Here is a 22046-nt window from a genome sequence, read left to right as displayed (position 1 = left end):
GCCTGTGCTCTAGAGCTGGCGAGCCACAACTACTGAAGCCTGTGCGCCTGGAGCCCATGCTCTGCAGGGGGAGAGGCCACGGCAGCAAGGGTCCCAGGCCCCCCCCACACACACAGCGTGCAGCAATGGGGGGTGTCCCCCACTCACCGCAACTAAAGAAAGCCTGCCCACAGCAACGAAGACCCAATGCAGCCAAAAATAAATAAAATAAATAAATTTTTAAAAAAGATACTTCTATGTTATGTTCTGTGTGTGTATGTGTGCGTCCCTTTAGCTGACTATGGAACACAATTATTACAGAGAGAGGGGGAAGTTTTTAAACATTTCATTTATATGGTTCAAAATAATGAGCCATAGGAAAGTATGTGTTTAAATGCACATATGAAATTGTCTGCTGTTGACTTTATCAGCTCTGTCCTTAAATAAACACACAGAGAGAAAAACATCAACAACTGGAAAAGACGTTATTTCCATAGATATGTCCTCAAGAGTTAAAAAAAATAGCTTGGCCTTAACCATGGAGTAAAATAATCAATTTAACCTCAAAGGCTAGACACTGAAAATGGGATATATTTTACTGCAATCACAGATTAAGAGAAAATTAGCACTAAAAGGGGTCTTTTGAGATAACTGTGATAGTTTCCTATTGGATGGTTGACACTGATAATCTCAAAGAAGTTGAGTGATTCGCTCAAGGTCTTACAGACAGTCTCTGTGAGGACCAAGACTAGAAACCAGTGCCCTATATGCCATACTATGATAGCTTAGCTTAATGAAAAAAATTAGTAAATATCTGATAACAGTCTTTTACTCAACCCAAACCCTTTATATCATGCTTGGTACCAATGAGCACAGTGAATGTTAGAAGACCTTATACAAACACTAAGACACTTGAGGACTAATTCTCTAAGAAGTACAGTTATATAGTAGGTTATGTATTTCAATGTATTTGTTTTACTCACTAGAACTACAAAACATAAGGCCTCTGGAAATTAATGTACACTTCCCTGTGAAACTCTTCTGGTTTAATTAACAGTAAACATTATCAAAAGTCATTTAAGACCTAAGGCTGGGTATACAGTCAAGTATATATAAGAGATTTAAGATAGCTTTATATGGGTAAAATGATGTGCTAAAATCTGTTGATGACAACTAGAATAAATGCAATGAAGGTATTTATAGGGCTCTATTTGAGGGGTTTTACATTAAGTCAAAGAGCTCTTCTGAACACAAAAAAATGAAAACAGTCATTAAATAGTGTGGTTTGTATAAAGTGATTTGCTGACAGATCAAACAGTTAAAACTTACACATACATTCACACCAAGCAAATCATCAGGCCTGTCAGTTCAGAATAAACCTGGTACTAATTTCCTTCACTGAGCAAAAAACAATGTTGGTAAAAACACCACATTCAGTTTTTAAAAATAATTTAATAACATGTCATTGCAAACATACTTCAAAATGAACAACTACTAAAGCAATGCTTATAGAGAATTTTTGGAAGCAAGATATTAAAGCAGCAGTTTAAGAGCATTACTATTACGATCAAGAATAAGATACTTTCTACTCTAATTCACTTGAGAAATATGATGCAGTCCCGTCAACAATGATGAGTCACTATAGGCAGTGATTCTTTCATAAGAGGTGGGCATAGAACAATATACAAAAAGACTTGTGTAAAAAGCCTTCAGGAATTCTGCCCATAGCCTCCCTCCCGCAAAATCCTAGAACATCCTTCCACCACACCGTGAATCAAAGTTAGAAAGCAAAGCTTAAAATTAGTTTCAAGTTAATGACTGTCACTAATTAACTAGTGGGCAAAGGTGACACAAACCCAAGAGATGAAATGACAAAGATTCTAAAAGATTAATAAGTATCACAAACAACAGCAATACACACAAGATAAGATCAGAAAGGTTCTAGAAGTGAAAATAACTGACACTTCAGATACACTAAAGAAATCATATAAATGGCCATAACCTTTTTTTTTTTTTAGATTTATTTTTGGCTGCAGTGGGTCTTCTTCGCTGCACGCCAGCTTTCTCTAGTTGTAGCGAGTGGGGGCTACTCTTTGTTGCAGTGTGTGGGCTTCTCACTGCAGTGGCTTCTCTTGTTGAGGAGCACAGGCTCTAGTCGCACGGGCTTCAGTAGTTGCAGCACATGGGCTCAGCAGTTGTTGCACGCGGGCCCTAGAGCTCGGGGGCTTCAGTAGTTGCAGCACGCAGGCTCTAGGGTGTGCGGGCTTCAGTAGTTTTGGTGTGTGGGCTCAGTAGTTGTGGCTTGCGGTCTCTAGAGCGCAGGCTCAGTAGTTGTGGCACATGGGCTTAGTTACTCCGCAGTATGTGGGGTCTTCCTGGAGCAGAGACTGAACCTGTGCCCCCTGCATTGGCAGGAGGATTCTTAACCACTGTGCCACCAGGGAAGTCCCTAAATGGCCATAACCTTTTAACACGAGTAAGAAAATGAAGGACCTTCATGTTTTTTGGTATATTTATCAATTTAGAAATATAAAGTTTATATAGATGAATAATATTAAGGAAATACTAAATTTTCAGATATGTATTTTAATCTGATTAATATATATTTAATCTGGATCACTGATTTTCCAATAAAGTCCTACATTTTTGGTAACTGGATACTCTGTGATTCAATCTATAATTCTCCCCACTGAAACTTAAGTACATCTATACAAAAGAACTTCTAAGAATTATGTATGGACTGACCTCTACATAGCTGAGAGAAACCTGTCCTTCTGTATGTAGAGTAGTGATGACAGTACAAAGAGTAATGATTTCTTAGCTTAGTTAAGATCCTACACTATATGGTTGATTTTATCTAAGCCTGTTGTTAGATATTTATATATATATGAAAAACATATATGGAAAAACTCAATTACAATATAGTATTCAGGCACTTTAATGCAGACTACACAGAAAAAACCAGCACATTTTAATATATATATGTTTTTAAAAGACCCCAATAAATGTATTCATTAATATTTATCAATTGCTTAGGGAACTGATCAATTCTATATACAGCTAAAGGTCCCACTTGTCAAGATTTGCCAAATGTATAAATTTTATAAGTTGGCTTCTAAAAATAAGCAAAAAATGTAAAACATATCTCTACTAAAACTATTACTCTCAATATGATAGAGTTTGTATGATGACTGTTATCTTCAGGAATGTTAGCAAATTTTCAATTGCTCCTAATTCCATTTTATTTCCAAGGATGAATGTTTATGGGTTTGTTTTCCCTAAAACAAGGGCTCCTGATTCTTTTAGAACCACAAAAGGGACAGAAATGACTAGCTAAATTAACTGTTAAGATAAGTAAAACAAAACTGATTATTACACATTACCAAGACACAGATTTTACCATGCAGAATATTAAAAAAAAAAACACCACCAAAGTTTTACCTCTACACAAGTTTTCATCCCTGAGGCAGCAGCATAGTGCAGGGGTGTGTTCTTTTTGTTATCAACTGCATCAACAGCTGCTCTCTCATATTCGCCTTGGTCAAGTTTTGCTCCTTTCCATCTTAAAATCATCTGCAGACAGTCTGCTCTTCTAAAATCATCTTCCGCGGGGCGTGCTAAGCGAGGATGAAGGGCTCCTTCCGATATCATAATTTGAGGGCCCATACATAACAAATGCATAGATGTTTCATTGTGCACATTCCGTTTATTTGGATTTCCATCTCTACCAAAAAGAAAGGTCCTAAAATGGTAAAGGAAAAGGATGAAAATCAGTTTTTTCCTACCTTGAAATAGTACACAGAAGATACATTTAAGAGGTAACCTCTACTTTTAAGCTGCTAATCCAATTTCTATTGAAGCACTGTTTCAAAATACATTGAATGACTAATTCTTAGTTATAAAAAACTCCATTCTAGAATAATAATACCAAAAAACCAAAGTTGCATATCTTTACAGTATTTGCTAATTAAAGAGAAAAAGGCATAGGAAGAAAAAAGAAAGGTAAGGAAAAGGAAAATGAAAGAGAAGTGAAGAAACAAGGAAGATAAAAGGAAGGGGAGGAAGAAGGAAAGGAACCGAAAGGGCCTCTTACAGACTAATATGTCAATTAACATAAATGCCTTAGGTACAGTATTAAACATACCACACCAATTTTTTTTGTTTATTGCTCTGCTCTATTTTTTTTCTTGAGTACATATTTACTTAATAAGGATGGTGACAATATAAGCGAAGCAAGCAATGCATAAGTCTGGGAGCTAGTGGGAACGTTAAATGTTAAATCTAGGAAAAATTTCTCTACCTAAGTCTTTGGCTAGGCTTTGAAAGAATAAGGCACATATTACACGGTGTAATACTTTTTGAGGGGAGTAAGCTATGGTTAGTTCTGGGAGAAAAAGATCTAATTCCAAGGTGGCAGCCCTTACCAATGGTAGGTCTAGGTGAGCTGCCTTAGCTACTGCCAAACCCAGATCTGAGAGTTGTGCCTAGCATCCATGCCTAGCATCCACTACATCCTTGAGCTAGGGTCAATGGATTAATATTTGAGCCAGTTCAGTGGCCATAATAGGATACTGGAAAATGAGTTGGATAAAACCTACTAAAATACAGTCAGCCTGTACTAAAAAACACAAATACACTATGAAATGGGCATACAGTCCCATATCTGAAGATGAATCACATTTACTGCGGAGGGCTGGTATCATTTGCGTTCCTATGTCCAAGTGCAGAAGAGCAATGGGAAGGAAGCAGAGTCAAACTCTTAAATCCTAGATTCATCTGAATTGTTTTTAGGTTAGTTTCAGCTTAGAACAAGAAAAAACAAAAACCCTGACCAAAAAGGAACTAGGATGGGCTTTTCAATTTGAATGAGTTAGCCAAGGTGGAACGCTCTTATCAGAAAAAGGCTGAGTAAGTTGTCCTAAAGTAGTAGAAGGTCCCAGACAACTTTCAGAACAACTCTGCATATTTCCTGTTTTTATAATTCAAGATTCTACACAGCTCGGCAATATAGCCCTTCAAAACTAGCCTGAAAGTAAGACATGAAGTCTCTGAAGCAGAAACAAATGAAATATTATTACTTATAATAACCATGCCAGTCCCTCGTAACCCAACTCTTACCACTGGGGTAATGCAATCCAAGCCCGATCAGACATCACAGTACAATACATGTACTGGGGTCTGCACTGTGGGCGAATGTGACAGGCAGACTAATGTCCCCACCCCAAAGAGGTTTATGTCCTAATTCCTGGAACCTGTGAATATGTTACCTTACACGGTAAAAGGGACTTCGCAGATAAGATTAAGTTAAGGTTCTTGACATTGGGAAATTATCCTAGATTATCCAGGTGGGCCCAATGTAATCTTGAGTCCTTAGAAGAGAAAAACAGGAGGGTGAGAATCAGAGAGATATTCGAAGATGCTATGCTTCTGTCTTTAAAAATGGTAGAAGGGGTCACAAGCCAAGAAGTGCAGGCAGCTTTTGGAAACTGGAAAAGGTAAGGTAAGGGATTCTACCCAGGAGCCTGCAGAAGGAATACAGCTCTGCCAAAACCTTGAGTTTAATCCAGTGAAACCATTTGAGACTTCTGATCTCCAGAGCTTTAAGATAGTAAATTTGCGTTAAGTCACCAAGTTTGTGGTAATTTGTTACAGCAACAATAGGAAGTTAATAAAGCAATTAGCTGCAAAAATAAGACTCTGGAAGGCTCGTATAGCAGACCTCCTCCCCTCTGGAGATGGGGGGAGGTGGGGAGAGAAGCGGGTGGGGGGGTGTCAGAGTGGGGGAACCTATCCTTGAGTGTGAACAAATTGTCCTAGGGAAGATCCTGGGTTCTTATGGTTTGGAATGTAAAATATGTTTCTGGGCAGAAGATAAGACTAGCATCTCTGAGTCTTACAACTTAGGGAACATCTCAATGGTCTTAGGTCTCATCCACACCTTATTCAAATGTAAACATGTATCTCCTGAGAGGTAAACCTCTCTGGAGTTCTCAATCTCTACTCAGTCAAAGTTTAACTTCCAAGGCTTGTCTTTTAAGCCCAGGTCCCAAGTTCTGATAAAATTTGCTCAGAAAACCCTAACTGTGCATATTTTCTCTACAGTCCTACATAGCCTTTATGGCCTTCTGACCCCTGCAGTACATTTGTAGGCTCTTCATTGCTTGCTCTGCTCTTTGGTTCCCCAAGACCTGACCTAGCCATCTAAACAAACCCAGCCGTACTTAGAAGCCTCTTTACACAAGGCGGCCTCCTCCAGTGGCATTTGGTCATTCCCTTCTTTGTCTTCCTATAATATTCTAATTATATAATTCATTACATTGTATCATAGTTACTTTCTTACATATCTTTTCCCTTCTCCCACTTGGTTTACAGCCTTCTATGGCAGGGTCTACATCCTGTTCTTTCTTGAATCCCCAATACAGTGTCAGACACAGAGCAGACTCTTGCTATAATTTTGACAGATGAACTGAATGAATATTACTTTTATTGGGAATATATTAAGATAGAATTGTAGATCTCTCAAGCCAGCAGTGTAGCCGACTGGTAAAGAACATGGTATCTAGTACAGACTGCCAGACTCTAATCCCAGTTCTGTCACTTTTTAGCTATATGATCTTACACAAGTTACATAATAGCTAACATATATATTATATATATAATCAACGTAAATATATACCTAATATATGTAATATATATAACCAACTAATATATGGTTGATAGTCTTTGACCAAGTAAACCTACTCCTGGAATTTATCCTAAAGGAAATAACTTAAAGAATAAAAATCTATAGGAACAATGACATTCAATATACTGTTATTTTGAATAGAAAAATCTGTAGTAACTTAAATGTCTGGTTATAGGAAAAATGGGAAACATAAATCATGGTCTTTCTATACAATAGAAAATTATAAAGTCATTGAAAAGTCTATCTATGAACACTTATAGCTAAAACTAGAAGGGAACAAGGAATAATTCTAACAGTTGTTTAAGGGAGGCAGGAATGTGAATAGTTTTATTTATTTATATAACCATAATGTTGCTTCATAGCTTAAAAGAAAAAAAAAGGAAAAATATTTTCCCTAAGTCAACAACTGATGATAATATTCTCAGTGATATCTCCCTGTATTTATAATGGTTAAATTATAGTGGATTATAATGAATAACAAAAATCTAGACAATACTCTAAAAATGTGTTCAAGATTAAAACTTCTTCTAAGAGGCATTATTAAGAATAAAAAAGATTTCATATTCTTAAAAATTTAATTTAGAAATAAATTATTAAAATTAATTCAGAGTCTATAAGATTCTGTACAACCACATTTATTTAGCCTTTCCTATCACTATTTCCAATATATCATTTATTTTCTCTTTTAGTTTGTTCAGGAGAGAAACAAACTATGGAATTTAATACAAGGAATTATCAGCACGGAATTTAATACAAGTTGGAAGGATGTCAGCTGATATGGAGAAAGCTCTCTTTCTCTATCAATCTCTCTGTCATTAAACAATTCTAGATCCTCCCCAATAGAGGGAAGAGATAGTGTGATAATTTTGCAAATGTTCTTATACCCAATCTACCAGACTCTGATTAATCAAACCAAACAAACGTTATTATTCTGAAGTTAAAGTATTAAAATAGCTTCTTTATACATATTTATTCAGGAAAGATTCGCAAATTTATTAGACATAGTATAATACCTGCATAAATATTTTGTACTAAAACTGTAAAGCTGGATATTCTAATTTTATTGATTCATATTACTACTTTTTTATTATGTTTAATTTAAAAAGTAGTATCTTCTTTAATTTACATGAATGAATAAACAGAACTATAAATTTATAATTGATATGTAAGTTTTAGATAGGCACCTTTCTATAACTATGCCAGTAAGTATGAAGTATATTTTACTACTTGCATATAAGGTTAATTCTGGAACAAGGACAGGAGATAATTGGCAGGAAGATGGAATAAGGAAAACATTAACCTGGAAAAAAAAAATCCCTTTCATTTGACCCTAATAACCCATCCAGAAGCCATCTGTTTTTCTAGATTCTTTCACTGTTAATTATCAAACAGTCAGTTTATATCTGCTACCTATATTTCTTCTACATTTAATCTCCACTTCAGTGTGACCCTATTCTGAGCACTGTACTAAAATTGAACTCTTTCACATCACTAAGAATTTCCTAAGAGCTAAATTCTTATCACTGTCCTCAATTCTTGTTTTTAATCTGAAACTGCTAATAATCCATTTATATCCTGACCTCTGTATCACCTCGGTTTCCGTAACTACACTTTTTTTTTTTTTTTGCGGCACGCGGGCCTCTCACTGCCATGGCCTCTCCCGTTGCGGAGCACAGGCTCCGGACACGCAGGCTCAGCGGCCATGGCTCACGGGCCCAGCCACTCCGCAGCATGTGGGATCCTCCCGGACCGGGGCACGAACTCATGTCCCCTGCATCGGCAGGCGGGCTCTCAACCACTGCGCCACCAGGGAAGCCCTACTACACATCTTTTTAACAGACCTCTTAATTTTTTTCAGTACAATCTTTTACCCATGAAGATGGCTTCACTTTCCTATCCCCTTACTGGAAGCAAATTCACTTCCTGAATCTATTTACTTCTCCATACACATTCCCTCCTTTCAGAGAGCACATCTACTCTTAAAGTCACTTATCTTTCAATGGTTTCTATGAATACACTTTGTAAGCTGTAAACTTTTATCAGAACCCAAATAATAGACTGTGGTAGCAGAATCATGGTTTCTCTCAAAGGGCTTCTACTATCATTTCTGTGATAATTCTTAATTCTCTTTCACCCTGTCTAATGTGACCTTTAGACCATATTCTAACTTCTCAGAGTCCCATTTCTCTTGCATATTTCATCATTATATCATATTCAGTTGAGCTCCCCCCAAAATAACAGTCTTCTCTCTTAGGGCCTCAGTTTCTTGCCATAACACTCTTATCCTCCCAGTCACTTAACATACACATACACTTTCAGTTGCTTTTAAAACTTTTCTTCCATGGAACATTATTTTTGAGCAGTCGTTGTTTGCCAGGTACTATTTTAGAAGTTAGGCATATTGTTAAGAAAACAGATTAACTCCCTGCCCTTATAGTGTTTGCATACAAGGGAGGTTAGGAGAAAAGAATTACATTGAACAATTTAAAAGAATTTAATAACTCCTGAAACATGAGTCAAAAAAATAGATATCAATAACTGGAAACTCTATTTTAATTCTCAAAGTTTAGTATTAACATATGCTTTGATAAAGACATGCTTTAATAAAGATTTTATATTTTACTTATACCAAAAGACAGGCTCCTTTTATTTCCAAGGAAGCACAAGAAGCTATCCTGTAAAATCTAAGGAATAAGCACTCTAATTCCCCATTTTATACATGACTTTCCTAAGAAGCTACAACTAATGAACTGTATATCCAAACTAGAACATGCTGACTCCAAAGTCTAAACAGTCTTTTTGCTACATTAAGTAGTAACTATTTATGAATATGAATTTAGTTTCCCATGAAAGAAGCACTGTGATATGGTATAATATAAACTAGGTTCAGAGAGATACAGAGGCAAACTAGCTCCTAAACTGTAAACTACCCTTCTTTTGCTGTATTATTCTGCCTGAGAAGAGGGGAAAGTGATGCCTGCTGTTGCAGGTACCATAAAGCTAAAGGAAATGGGGATAAAATAAGGCCTTACTGCAAATGGCTAATTTACTTTATGGGAACTAAAGTATTTTGTCTCTGGCTAGGTATATTCCTTTGTATACCCATATATGTCATGTGTCAGGAATCTAGGCAAGCTTAGCCAGGGTCTATACTGAAGCTAGCAGGCAGGTATGCCAGATTACATGAGGCAGCATGAGAAAATACTGGCCATCAATCTGTTAGAAAGTTTAAGCAAGGTTACACATGGTGAAATAACTGAAGCTATCTAAAACACAAATAGTTAAAACAGAGTTGGTATTTTACTTAATGATGATGCGTAAATGCTATTTATCCTTATTCTACATGACATAGTGTTAAGAAGAGTAATTTAATTCCAAAATCAACTAATCATTTAAAATAATCATGATTTGTCATTTTCTCTGTACTACGTAAATAAATTTTGAAAAACAAAAGATACACAGATTAAAGAGATGAGAGTTGCTTATTCTTAGGAAAGGAGAGCAATAAGGTAATTTCTGATTCTAGTATAGGATCTTAAAGGCTTTAATAAAGAAATTATGAGCCACTGATCTCCAAACAATTAAGAACAAAGAAAACACCAGAGACAGGTGTCTAAAGTCGTATTAAGCCCACAGACACCCCAAAACACACCACTTGACGTGGCCCTGTCCAACAGAGGGACAAGATCCAGCTCCGCCCACCAGAACACAGTCCCTGCCACCAGGAAGCCTACGCAAGCCACTGGACCAACCTCGCCCACTGGGGGCAGACACCAGAAGCAAGAGGAACTACAACCCTGCAGCCTGACAAAAGGAGACAAAACACAGTAAGTTAGTAAAAAATGAGAAGACAGAGAAATATGTTGCAGACAAAAGAGCAAGATAAAAACCCACAACAAAATGAATGAAGAGGAAATAGGCAATCTACCTGAAAAAGAATTCAGAGTAATGGTAGAAATGATGATCCAAAATCTTGAAAATAGAATGGAGAAAATACAAGAAATATTTAACAAGGATCTAGAAGAACTAAAGAACAAATGAACAGTGATGAACAACACAATAAATGAAATTTAAAATACACTAGAAGGAATCAACAGCAGAACAACCGAGGTGGAAGAAAGGATAAGTGACCTGGAAGATAAAATAGTGGAAATAACTACTTCAGAGCAAAATAAAGAAAAAAGAATGAAAAGAATTGAAGACAGTCACAGGGACCTCTGGGACAACGTTAACGCACCAACATTTCAATTATAGGGGTCCCAGAGGAAAAAGAGAAAGAGAAAGGGTCTGAGAAAATATGTGAAGAGATTATAGTGGAAAACTTCCCTAACATGGGGAAGGAAATAGTCAATCAAGTCCATGAAGCGCAGAGTCCCGGACAGGATAAACCCAAGGAGAAACAAGACGAGACATGATTAACCAAGCTAACAAAAATTAAATACAAAGAAAAAATATTAAAAGCAGCAAGGGAAAAGCAACAAATAACATACAAGGGAATCTCCATAAGGTTATCAGCTGATCTTTCAGCAAAAACGCTGCAGGCAAGAAGGGAGTGGCAGGATATAATTAAAGTGATGAAAGGGAAAAAACTACAACCAAGATTACCCTACCCAACAAGGTTCTCATTCAGATTTGATGGAGAGATCAAAAGCTTTACAGACAAGCAAAAGCTAAGAGAATTCACGAACGCCAGACCAGCTTTGCAACAAATGCTAAAAGAACTTCTCGAGGTAGGAAACTCAAGAGAAGAAAAAGACCTACAAAAACAAACCCAAAACAATTAAGAAAATGGTAATAGAAACATACATATTGATAATTACCTTACATGTAAATGCATTAAATGCTCCAATCAAAAGACACTGACTGGATAAATGGATACAAAAACAAGACCCAATATATGTTGTCTACAGCAGACCCACTGCAGACCTAGGGACACATACAGGCTGAAAGTGAGGGGACAGAAAAAGATATTCCATGCAAATGGAAATCAAAAGAAAGATGGAGTAGCATTACTCATATCAGACAAAATAGACTTTAAAATGAAGACTAACAAGAGATAAGGAAGGACACTACATAATGATTATGGGAACAGTCCAAGAAGAAGATATAGCAATTGTAAATATTTATCCACCCAACATAGGAGCACCTCAATACATCAGGCAAACCCTAATGGGCATAAAAAGGGAAATCAACATTAACACAAAAATAGTGGGGGATTTTAACACTCCACTTACACCAATGGATAGATCATCCAGACAGAAAATTAATAAGGAAACACAAGCCTTAATGACACATTGGACCAGATAGACTTAACTGATATTTATAGGACATTCTATCCAAAAGTAGCAGGATTCACTTTCTTCTCAAGTGCACAGAAAACATTCCGCAGGGTAGATCACACCTTGGGTCACAAAGCAAGCCTTGGTAAATTTAAGAAAATTGAAACCATATCAAGCATCTTTTTCAACCACAACACTATGAGATTAGAAATGAATTATAGGATAAAAACTGTAAAAAACACAAATACATGGTGGCTAGACAATACGCTACTAAAGAGCAAAGAGATCACCGAAGAAATCAAAGAGGGCATAAAAAAATACCTAGAGACAAATGACAATGAAAACACGACGACCCAAAACCTATGTGATGCAGCAAAAGCAGTTCTAAGAGGGAAGTTTATAGCAATACAATCCTACCTCAAGAAACAAGAAACATCTCAAATAAACAACCTAACCTTACACCTAAAGCAATTCGGGAAAGAAGAACAAAAAAACCCGAGAGTTAGCAGAAGAAAAGAAATCATAAAGATTAGATCAGAAATAAATGAAGAAAAAATGAAAGAAATGATAGCAAAGATCAATAAAACTAAAACTTGGTTCTTTGAGAAGATAAACAAAATTGATAAACCATTAGCCAGACTCATGAAGAAAAAACGGGAGAAGACTCAAATCAATAGAATTAAAAATGAAAAAGGAGAAGTTACAACTGACACCACAGAAATACAAAGGATCATAAAAGACTACTACAAGCAACTATATGCCAATAAAATGGACAACCTGGAAGAAATGGACAAATTCTTAAAAAACTACAACCTTCCAAGACTGGACCAGGAAGAAATAGAAAATATGAACAAACCAATCACAAATACTGAAATTGAAAATGTGATTAAAAATCTTCCAACAAACAGTCCACGACCAGACGGTTTCACAGGTGAATTCTATCAAACATTTAGAGAAGAGCTAATACGTATCCTTCTCAAACTCTTCCAAAAAATTGCACAGGATGGAATGTGCCCAAACTCATTCTATGAGGCCACCATCACCCTGATACCAACAGCAGACAAAGATATCACAAAAAAAGAAAATTACAGGCCAATATCACTGATGAACATAGATGCAAAAATCCTCAACAAGATACTAGCAAACTGAATCCGGCAACACATTAAAAAAATCATACACCATGATCAAGTGGGATTTATACCAGGGAGGCAAGGATTCTTCAATATATGCAAATCAATCAATGTGATACACCATATTAACAAATTGAAGAATAAAAACCATACGATCATCTCAGTAGATGCAGAAAAAGCTTCTGACAAAATTCAACATCCACTTATGATAAAAACTCTCCAGAAAGTGGGCAGAGGGAACCTACCTCAACATAATAAAGGCCATATATGACAAACCCACAGCAAACATTACTGTCAATGGTAAAAAACTGAAAGCATTTCCTCTAAAATCAGGAACAAGACAAGAGTGTCCACTCTCTCCACTATTATTCAACATAGTATTGGAAGTCCTAGTCACAGCAATCAGAGAAGAAAAAGTAATAAAAGGAATCCAAATTGGCAAAGAAGTAGTAAAAGTGTCACTGTTTGCAGATGACATGATACTATACATAGAAAATCCTGAAGATGCCACCAAAAAACTACTAGAGCTAATTAATGAATTTAGTAAAGTTGCAGGATACAAAATTAATACACAAAAATCTCTTGTATTCCTATATACTAACAATGAAAGATCAGAAAGAGAAATTAAGGAAACAATCCCATTTACCATTGCAACAAAAAGAATAAAATACCTAGGAATAAACCTACTTAAGGAGGCAGAAGACCTGTACACAGAAAACTATAAGATAATAATGAAAGAAATCAAAGATGACACAGATGGAGACATATATCATGTTCTTAGATTGGAAGAATCAATATTGTGAAAATGACTATACACCGAAAGCAACCTACAGATTCAGTGCAATCCCCATCAAATTACCAATGGGATTTTTCATAGAAAAGAACAAGAAATTTTACAATTTGCACAGAAACACAAAAGACCTCGAATAGCAAAAGCAATCTTGAGGAAAAGAAATGGAGCTGGAGGAATCAGACTCCCTGACTTCAGACTATACTACAAAGCTACAATAATCAAGACAGTATAGTGCTGGCACAAAAACAGAAATATAGATCAATGGTTCAGGATAGAAAGCCCAGAGATAAACCCATGCACCTATGGTCACTTAATCTATGACAAAGAAGGCCAGTATATAAAATGGAGTGAAGACAGCCTCTTCAATAAGTGGTGCTGGGAAAACTGGACAGCTACATGTAAAAGAATGAAATTAGAACACTCCCTAACACCATACACAAAAATAAACTCAAAATGGATTAAAGATGTAAATGAAAGGCCAGACACTATAAAACTCTTAGAGGAAAACATAGGCGGAACACTCTTTGACATAAATTGCATCAAGATCTTTTTTGATCCACCTCCTAGAATAATGAGATTAAAAACAAAAATAAAGAAATGGGACCTAATTAAACTTAAAAAGCTTTGCACAGCAAAGGAAAGCATAAACAACATGAAAAGATAACCCTCAGAATGGGAGAATATATTTGCAAACAAATCAACTGACAAAGCATTAATCTCCAAATATACAAACAGCTCATGCAGCTCAATATCAAAAAACAAACCCAATCAAAAAATGGGTGGAAAACCTAAATAGACATTTCTCCAAAGAAGACATACAGATGGCCAACAAACATAAGAAAAGATGCTCAACATCACTGATTATTTGAGCAATGCAAATGAAAACTACAATGAGGTATCACCTCACACTGGTCAGAATGGCCATCATCAAAAAATCCACAAACAATAAATGCTGGAGAGGTTGTGGAGAAAAGGGAAGCCTCTTGCACTGTTGATGGGAATGTAAATTGATAGAGCCACTATGGAGAACAGTAGGGAGATTCCTTAAAAAACTAAAAACAGAACTACCATATAACCCAGCAATCCCATTACTGGGCATAGACACATGCACCCCCAATGTTCACTGCAGCACTATTTACAAAAGCCAGGACATGGAAGCAACCTAAATGTTCATCAACAGAAGAATGAAATAAAGAAAATGTGGTACATATATACAATGGAATATTACCCAGCCATAAAAAGGAACAAAACTGGGTCATTTGTAGAGACATGGATGGACCTAGAGACTCATACAGAGTGAAGTAAGTCAGAAAGAGAAAAACAAATATCGTATATTAAAGCATATATGTGGAACCTGAAAAAATTGGTTTAGACAATCGTATATACAAAGCAGAAATAGAGACACAGACATAGAGAACAAATGTATGGATACTAAAGGGATAAGGCAGGCTGGGATGAATTGGGAGGCTGGGATTGACATATATACACTATTGATACTATGTATAAAATAGATAACTAATGAGAACCTACTATATAGCCCAGGGAACTCTATTCAATGTTGTGTGGTAACTAAATGGGAAGGAAATTCAAAAAAGAGGGTATATATGTATTCGTATTGCTGATTCACTTTGCTGTACAGTAGAAACTAACACAATATTATAAAGCAACTATACTCCAATAAAAATTAAAAGAAAACACCAAACACTTTAGGCTGAAGTTGAAAGTTAAGTATAAAGTAAAAATGTAAGTGTGAAGTATATGGCTAAATCATAAAAACAGTAATTAAAAGAGAATATATAGTCACCCTTTCTTTAGGTCTTTAAATACTCATTCAATAGGATGATAACCAGAGGATGGAGACAGATATATTCCTTCTTAGAGGAACCAGGAATATTGATCAGATCAGCAATTTTTAAACTTTTTGGTAGTAGACTTTTACAACTTTCACAACTTTAAAAATTACTGAAGATTCCTATTGGGAGATTGGGATGGACATATACACACTACTATATATAAAATAGATAACTAATAAGGACCTACTGTATATTACAGGGAACTCTACTCAATACTCTGTAATGTGAAAAGAATCTAAAAAAGAGTGGATATATGTACATGTATAACTCATTCACTTTGCTGTACAGCAGAAACACAACATTGTAAATCAAGTATACCCCAATAAAAATTTAAAAATGAAAAGATTCCTAAGAACCTTTGTTTATGTGAATTATATAGATATTCATCATATTAAAAATTAAAAGATATTTTAAAACATTTATTAATTAAAAAAATAAACTCATTACATATTTAACATTCCTAATATCATTACATAGTTAACATTCCTAATATCTTAAAATGAAAAAATAACTATACATTTTTTGAAAATTAAGTGAGCACAATGGCATTGTTTTACATGTTTACAAATTTTATTTAGTATCTGGCTAACAGAAGACAGACAGATTCTCATAGCATTCAATGTGTTGTGATATGTGTCATTTGGGTTCAAGCATATGAAAAAAATCCAGCCCTATATAATCACAAAAGGGAGAAGTATTTTAAAATAGCCTTTTCAAATAACTGTGAATAGTCATATTTGATACTATGCTAAAAATTCAACAAGTGGTCATTTCTTAAAGATTACTTGCAATATAAAATATGATATCTTATGAAATGAACTTTTGTACTCTATTACATTAAAATCCGTTGGTCTACCTTGCATTTTGAATAAATCTTTTACCCATGCATAATTGTAAAAAACCATATACTGATCTTCTGAAAAATACTAATTCAGTGAGTTACACAGAGCTTCTAGATTTTTGTCACATTTCATTATACAATATTTTAAAAAATCATATTAATTTATATCACCACCACTCTTATTCAGAAAAGTCCCTAAGTAATGGGAAACTATCAAGCTGAAGGCAGCAAATATAAGTTTTCAAAATTCCAATATTCACTTGAAAACTCAAATTTTATCATTAGCAACAAATACTCTCAGTTTTCCCTTGAATTGATAGGCTCACTTATGTCATACATTTTCAAGAAAAATGTCAGCCAGCCAGTATCCCAGTCTGAATGTTGTTAATTTAAAATGTTGTTTCACGAAAAAATAAGTAGTTCAACTCATACCTCAAACAAAAGTACAAGTGCTCTTTCTCAAACCTAACATCATACAGCAGCAGAAGTGATTTATGAATTCTTCACATTTGTCACATAGAATATTAAGAAGATGTGTAATCGAGGATGGAGATTAAATAAAATTAGTAATTTTAATGCTTCATTGAGGACATTTTAAGTGAAACGGCTTTTTTTTAAAAAAAAAAAACAGCAAGAGCCCGGCAGAGAGGAATCCAATTACTAGTAAGGTTTGGTGCCACTTCCTTGATTCATCTAAAGGCGTCAGCAGTTTTATCCTCTGCTTTTTGAACTACAACTGCAAATGTCAACGCAGTGAAAAAAAGGCAAATAACATCTTAAAATTAGTATAAAAATAGTTTTGACCTACTGCACCTCCTTGAAAGAGTCTCAGGATCTAGGAGTCCTCAGAACACACTTTAAAACTCACTGGATTACATATGGAAACAACCTAAATGTCCATCAACAGATGAATGGATAAAGAAGATGAGGTACATATACACAATGAAATACTGCTCAGCCATAAAAAAGAAAGAAACAATGCCATATGCAGCAACGTGGATGGACCTAGAGATTACCATACTAAGTAAGTAAGTCAGACAAAGACAAATACCATATGATATCATGATATGTGGAATCTAAAATATTACACAAATGAACCTATCCAGGAAACAGAAACAAAATCAGGGACACAGAATAGACTGGTGGTTGCCAAGGGGGTGGGGGGTAGGAGAGGGTAGGAGTGGGAGTTTGGGATTAGCAGATGCAAATTGGTATATACAGAATGGATAAACAACAAGGTCTTACTGTACAGTACAGGGAACTATATTCAATATCCTGTGATAAACCATAATGGAAAGGAGTATGAAAAAGAATGTGTGTGTGTGTATATATATATATAAACACATAACTGAATCACTTTGCTGTACAGCAGAAATTAATACAACACTGTAAATCAACTATACTTGAATACAATAAATTAAAAAAAAGACTCACTGGATTAGATAACTTTCTTAAACAATGTTTCCTAATTTCATAAAGTATATTTTAAATTATACTATAAATGGTTAGAATATATTTTGCTACTTGATTTCTTTTATATTAAAATATACATATTACCTTAGTAATAATAATATTTAAATACATTTTACCTTGGTATTCTAAGCAAGTTTTAATTAATCACATAACAAGACTTGATATTAAATATTATTATAGTGTTCAATATTCAGAAGCTAAAGCAACGGTTTTATAATTTCACTGAAAATGTTCAACTCAAAAAAAGAAAGCCTTAATAGATTAAGTAATCAAGAGTTAATCTATTGAGAGCATTACTAACTGTGTAGCAGTGTATTTGTAATATTTACAATCTAGTCAAAGAGATGAGTTTAATGACAATTGGATGGTTTAAAATCTAAGTTGTAGGAATTTCAGAGAACAGAAAGAATACTGCAGGTCAGAATAGTTGGTAATGAATTCATGAAAAGACAGAAACCAAGGGAGGACGTAAAGGACAAGAAATTAGAGAAGAAAGAAGACATTTCAGAATCAAGGACCAACAGGAGTAAAGCTAAGGGGGTGGCATTTTTAAAAGTGGGGAAAGCAAGAGGGAGGGTAACCAGATTGACTGATATGATCATGTTAGAGAACAATGAGAGATTAGGCTGAATCGGTAGAATTAGGGCATAGAAAAGTTGGCTTCAGAAGCCAAATAGAATAAGGCAGATGGTAGTGTAGTTACAGTTTTCTCATGATAGAACATTGAAAAGGCTATACTTTTAGCAAGATTAACCTGGACATGAGATTATAGGAGAAAAAGACTTGCAAAAAGATCATTCAGGAGTCAGGTATTTTCAGTATTGGAAGAAGGGGTTGGTAAGAGTGAACAAAGCTTGGGGCAACGGGAATGCAAAGAAGAGAATCCAAGAGATAAGACTTAGTGAACTTTGCATTAGTAGCAGGTTAGGTAAAGGAAGAGTAAGGAGTAAGTCAAAGATGATTGGAAGTTATTTAGGGTTACAAACATGAGAGGTAATAATATTATATGCTAGGCACCATGAGACATATAACACATTAATTGTCCCACAAGTTTCATGTGTATCTATTTTATAGACAGGGAAACTTAAGTTCAGAGTGACTAATTTGTTTTGCTAATAAGTGTTTTAGGCAGCCCTGACATATAGGCTTATTTGACTATAGAGATAAGAGGTTATCAGTGTTGAAAAGCCTACAGCCTACAGTTATCTGCCTGGGCAAATAGCTTTACCATTTACAAGCTGCAGAGTTCTGACAAGTTGCTTAATCTTTCGGTGCTTCAGTTTTCTCACCTCTGAAATGCAGATGATTAACGAACTCACAGAGCTGTAATGAGGATTAAGTGAGACAATGCATGTAGAGCACTGTTAATAGTGCCTAGAAAACAGTAAGGCCTCATCATCACCCTGATACCAAAACCAGACAAAGATACTACAAAAAAAGAAAATTACAGACCAGTATCACTGATGAATACAGATGCAAAAATCCTCAACAAAATACTAGCAAACAGAATCCAACAACACATTAAAAGGATCATACACCATGATGAAGTGGGATTTATCCCAGGGATGCAAGGATTCTTCAGTATACGCAAATCAATCAATGTGATACACCATATTAACAAACTGAAGAAGAAAAACCATATGATCATTTCAATAGATGCAGAAAAAACTTTTGACAAAATTCAACACCCATTTATGATAAAAACTCTCCAGAGAGTGGGCATAGAGGGAATCTACCTCAACATAATAAAGGCCATATACGACAAATCCACAGCAAACATCATTCTCAATGGTGAAAAACTGAAAGCATTTCCTCTAAGATCAGGAACAAGATAAGGATGTCCACTCTCACCACTATTATTCAACATAGTTTTAGAAGTCCTAGTGATGGCAATCAGAGAAGAAAAAGAAATAAAAGGAATACAAATTGGAAAAGAAGAAGTAAAACTGTCACTGTTTGCAGATGACATGACACCATGCATAGAGAATCCTGAAAATGCCACCAGAAAACTACTAGAGCTAATCAATGAATTTGGTAAAGTTGCAGGATACAAAATTAATGCACAGAAATCTCTTGCATTAGTATACACTAATGATGAAAAATCTGAAAGAGAAATTACGGAAACACTCCCATTTACCATTACAACAAAAAGAATAAAATACCTAGAAATAAACCTACCTAGGGAGACAAAAGACCTGTATGCAGAAAACTATAAGACACTGATGAAAGAAATTTAAGATGATACCAACAGACGGAGAGATATACCATGTTCTTGGATTGAAAGAATCAACATTGTGAAGATAACTATACTTCCCAAAGCAATCTACAGATTCAATGCAATCCCTATCAAATTACCAATGGCATTTTTTACAGAACTAGAACAAAAAATCTTAAAATTTGTATGGAGACACAAAAGACCCCGAATAGCCAAAGCAGTCTTGAGGGAAAAAAACGGAGCTGGAGGAATGAGACTCTCTGACTTCAGACTATACTACAAAGCTACAGTAATCAAGACAATATGGTTCTGGCACAAAAACAGAAACATAGATCAATGGAACAAGATAGAAAGCCCAGAGATAAACCCACGCACCTATGGTCAACTAATCTATGACAAAGGAGGCAAGGATATACAATGGAGAAAAGACAGTTTCTTCAATAAGTGGTACTGGGAAAACTGAACAGCTACATGTAAAAGAATGAAATTAGAACACTCCCTAACACCATACACAAAAATAAACTCAAAATGGATTAGTGACCTAAATGTAAGACCAGACACTATAAAACTCTTAGAGGAAAACATAAGAAGAACACTCTTTGACACAAATCACAGCAAGTTCTTTATTGATCCACCTCCTAGAGTAATGGAAATAAAAACAAAACAAACAAAAAAGAAAATAGCAAGGCCTCAATGTGTTTGCCATTATTTTATTAGTACAATATGTTAGTGTCATTAACATAGGGAAGACCCAGTTTTGGAAGAAAAAGTATAACAATATGAGTTGGAGGTGGCTTCTAAGTGGGTATTTTACAAGAAATGAAAATAAAAGATAAATGCAAAAAGGAGAGGTTATAGAAATACCTGTTTTTAAGTCAAAAAATACCTATTTTAGGGGATTCCCTGGTGGCGCAGTGGCTGAGAGTCCGCCTGCCGATGCAAGGGACGCGGGTGCGTGCCCCGGTCTGGGAGGATCCCACGTGCCGCGGAGCCGCTGGGCCTGTGAACCGTGGCCGCTGGGCCTGCGCGTCCGGAGCCTGTGCTCCGCAGCGGGAGAGGCCACAACGGTGAGAGGCCCGCGTATCGCAAAAAAAAAAAAAAAAAAAGAGAGAAATACCTATTTTATTTTCAAGAGGTTACAAAAATAACTACTTGATAGTCATAGGCCTGGAAAACGTAAATTATTTATGGAATTTTTGTCATTCACAAATCCTGATCACAAAGATATTTCCTGTGCCATGATTTTATGATATTTCTACTTACTTTGTGTAAGATACTATGCTAGATGCTAGAAGTATTAAGAAGGTCCTTTAAAAAAGCTGTACTTTAGGCAGGCAAAGAGAAGATACACAAAATTATAAAATACAATGACATAGTATATACCAAACAAGTAATACAAACAAACAAAAAAGAATCATAGAAGTTCAAAAAAGACTAAAGTTCCTATGGGTTGTGACAGGCTAAGAAGATAGATAAAGTGTGCCTAGGACCTTGAAGGAAGGCTAAAATTTAGGTAAGAAAGAGAAAGCTGAGAGGAGTGGGATACTCCTGGCAGAAAGAGCACAATGAACATGGCAGACAACACACATGGCATGATTCAGGGATACCAAAAAGAGCAGCTTATTTTGAACGACAAATTTGTATAAAAAGAAATAGAGAAAGGACTGAAAAGTTTTTTGTCAAGTTCTAAAGTGCTCAGGATATTGGTTGAAGAATTATATTTCACTGCATAAGCAAAGAAGTGTTTCTTTGTCTCCTAGCATCAGACTTCCATAACTGAATAATCTACTTCTAAAGA

The 22046-nt window shown here is 35.5% G+C and overlaps 1 protein-coding gene across 7 annotated transcripts in view; it reads right to left on the bottom strand.

Annotated features, from left to right (window-relative positions):
• The window catches only part of ANKIB1 (ankyrin repeat and IBR domain containing 1), a 159253-nt gene that overhangs the window by 65167 nt on the left and 72040 nt on the right, over positions 1–22046 (bottom strand). For 6 of the 7 annotated variants that reach the window (XM_030857290.2, XM_070046339.1, XM_070046338.1 and 3 more), the window contains one exon: positions 3421–3721. In XM_030857290.2, the coding sequence (XP_030713150.1) occupies positions 3421–3721 (301 nt within the window). Of the gene's footprint in view, positions 1–3420; positions 3722–5246; positions 5278–22046 lie in introns of those variants that run through there. The other variant, XM_070046342.1, reaches the window with a different exon arrangement.

The sequence above is a fragment of the Globicephala melas genome, chromosome 9 (genome assembly GCF_963455315.2).
Source record: "Globicephala melas chromosome 9, mGloMel1.2, whole genome shotgun sequence".
Classification (NCBI taxonomy): Eukaryota; Metazoa; Chordata; class Mammalia; order Artiodactyla; family Delphinidae; genus Globicephala; species Globicephala melas.
Note: the sequence above shows the minus strand (reverse complement) of the source record. Positions and strands in the feature narration are given on the sequence as shown.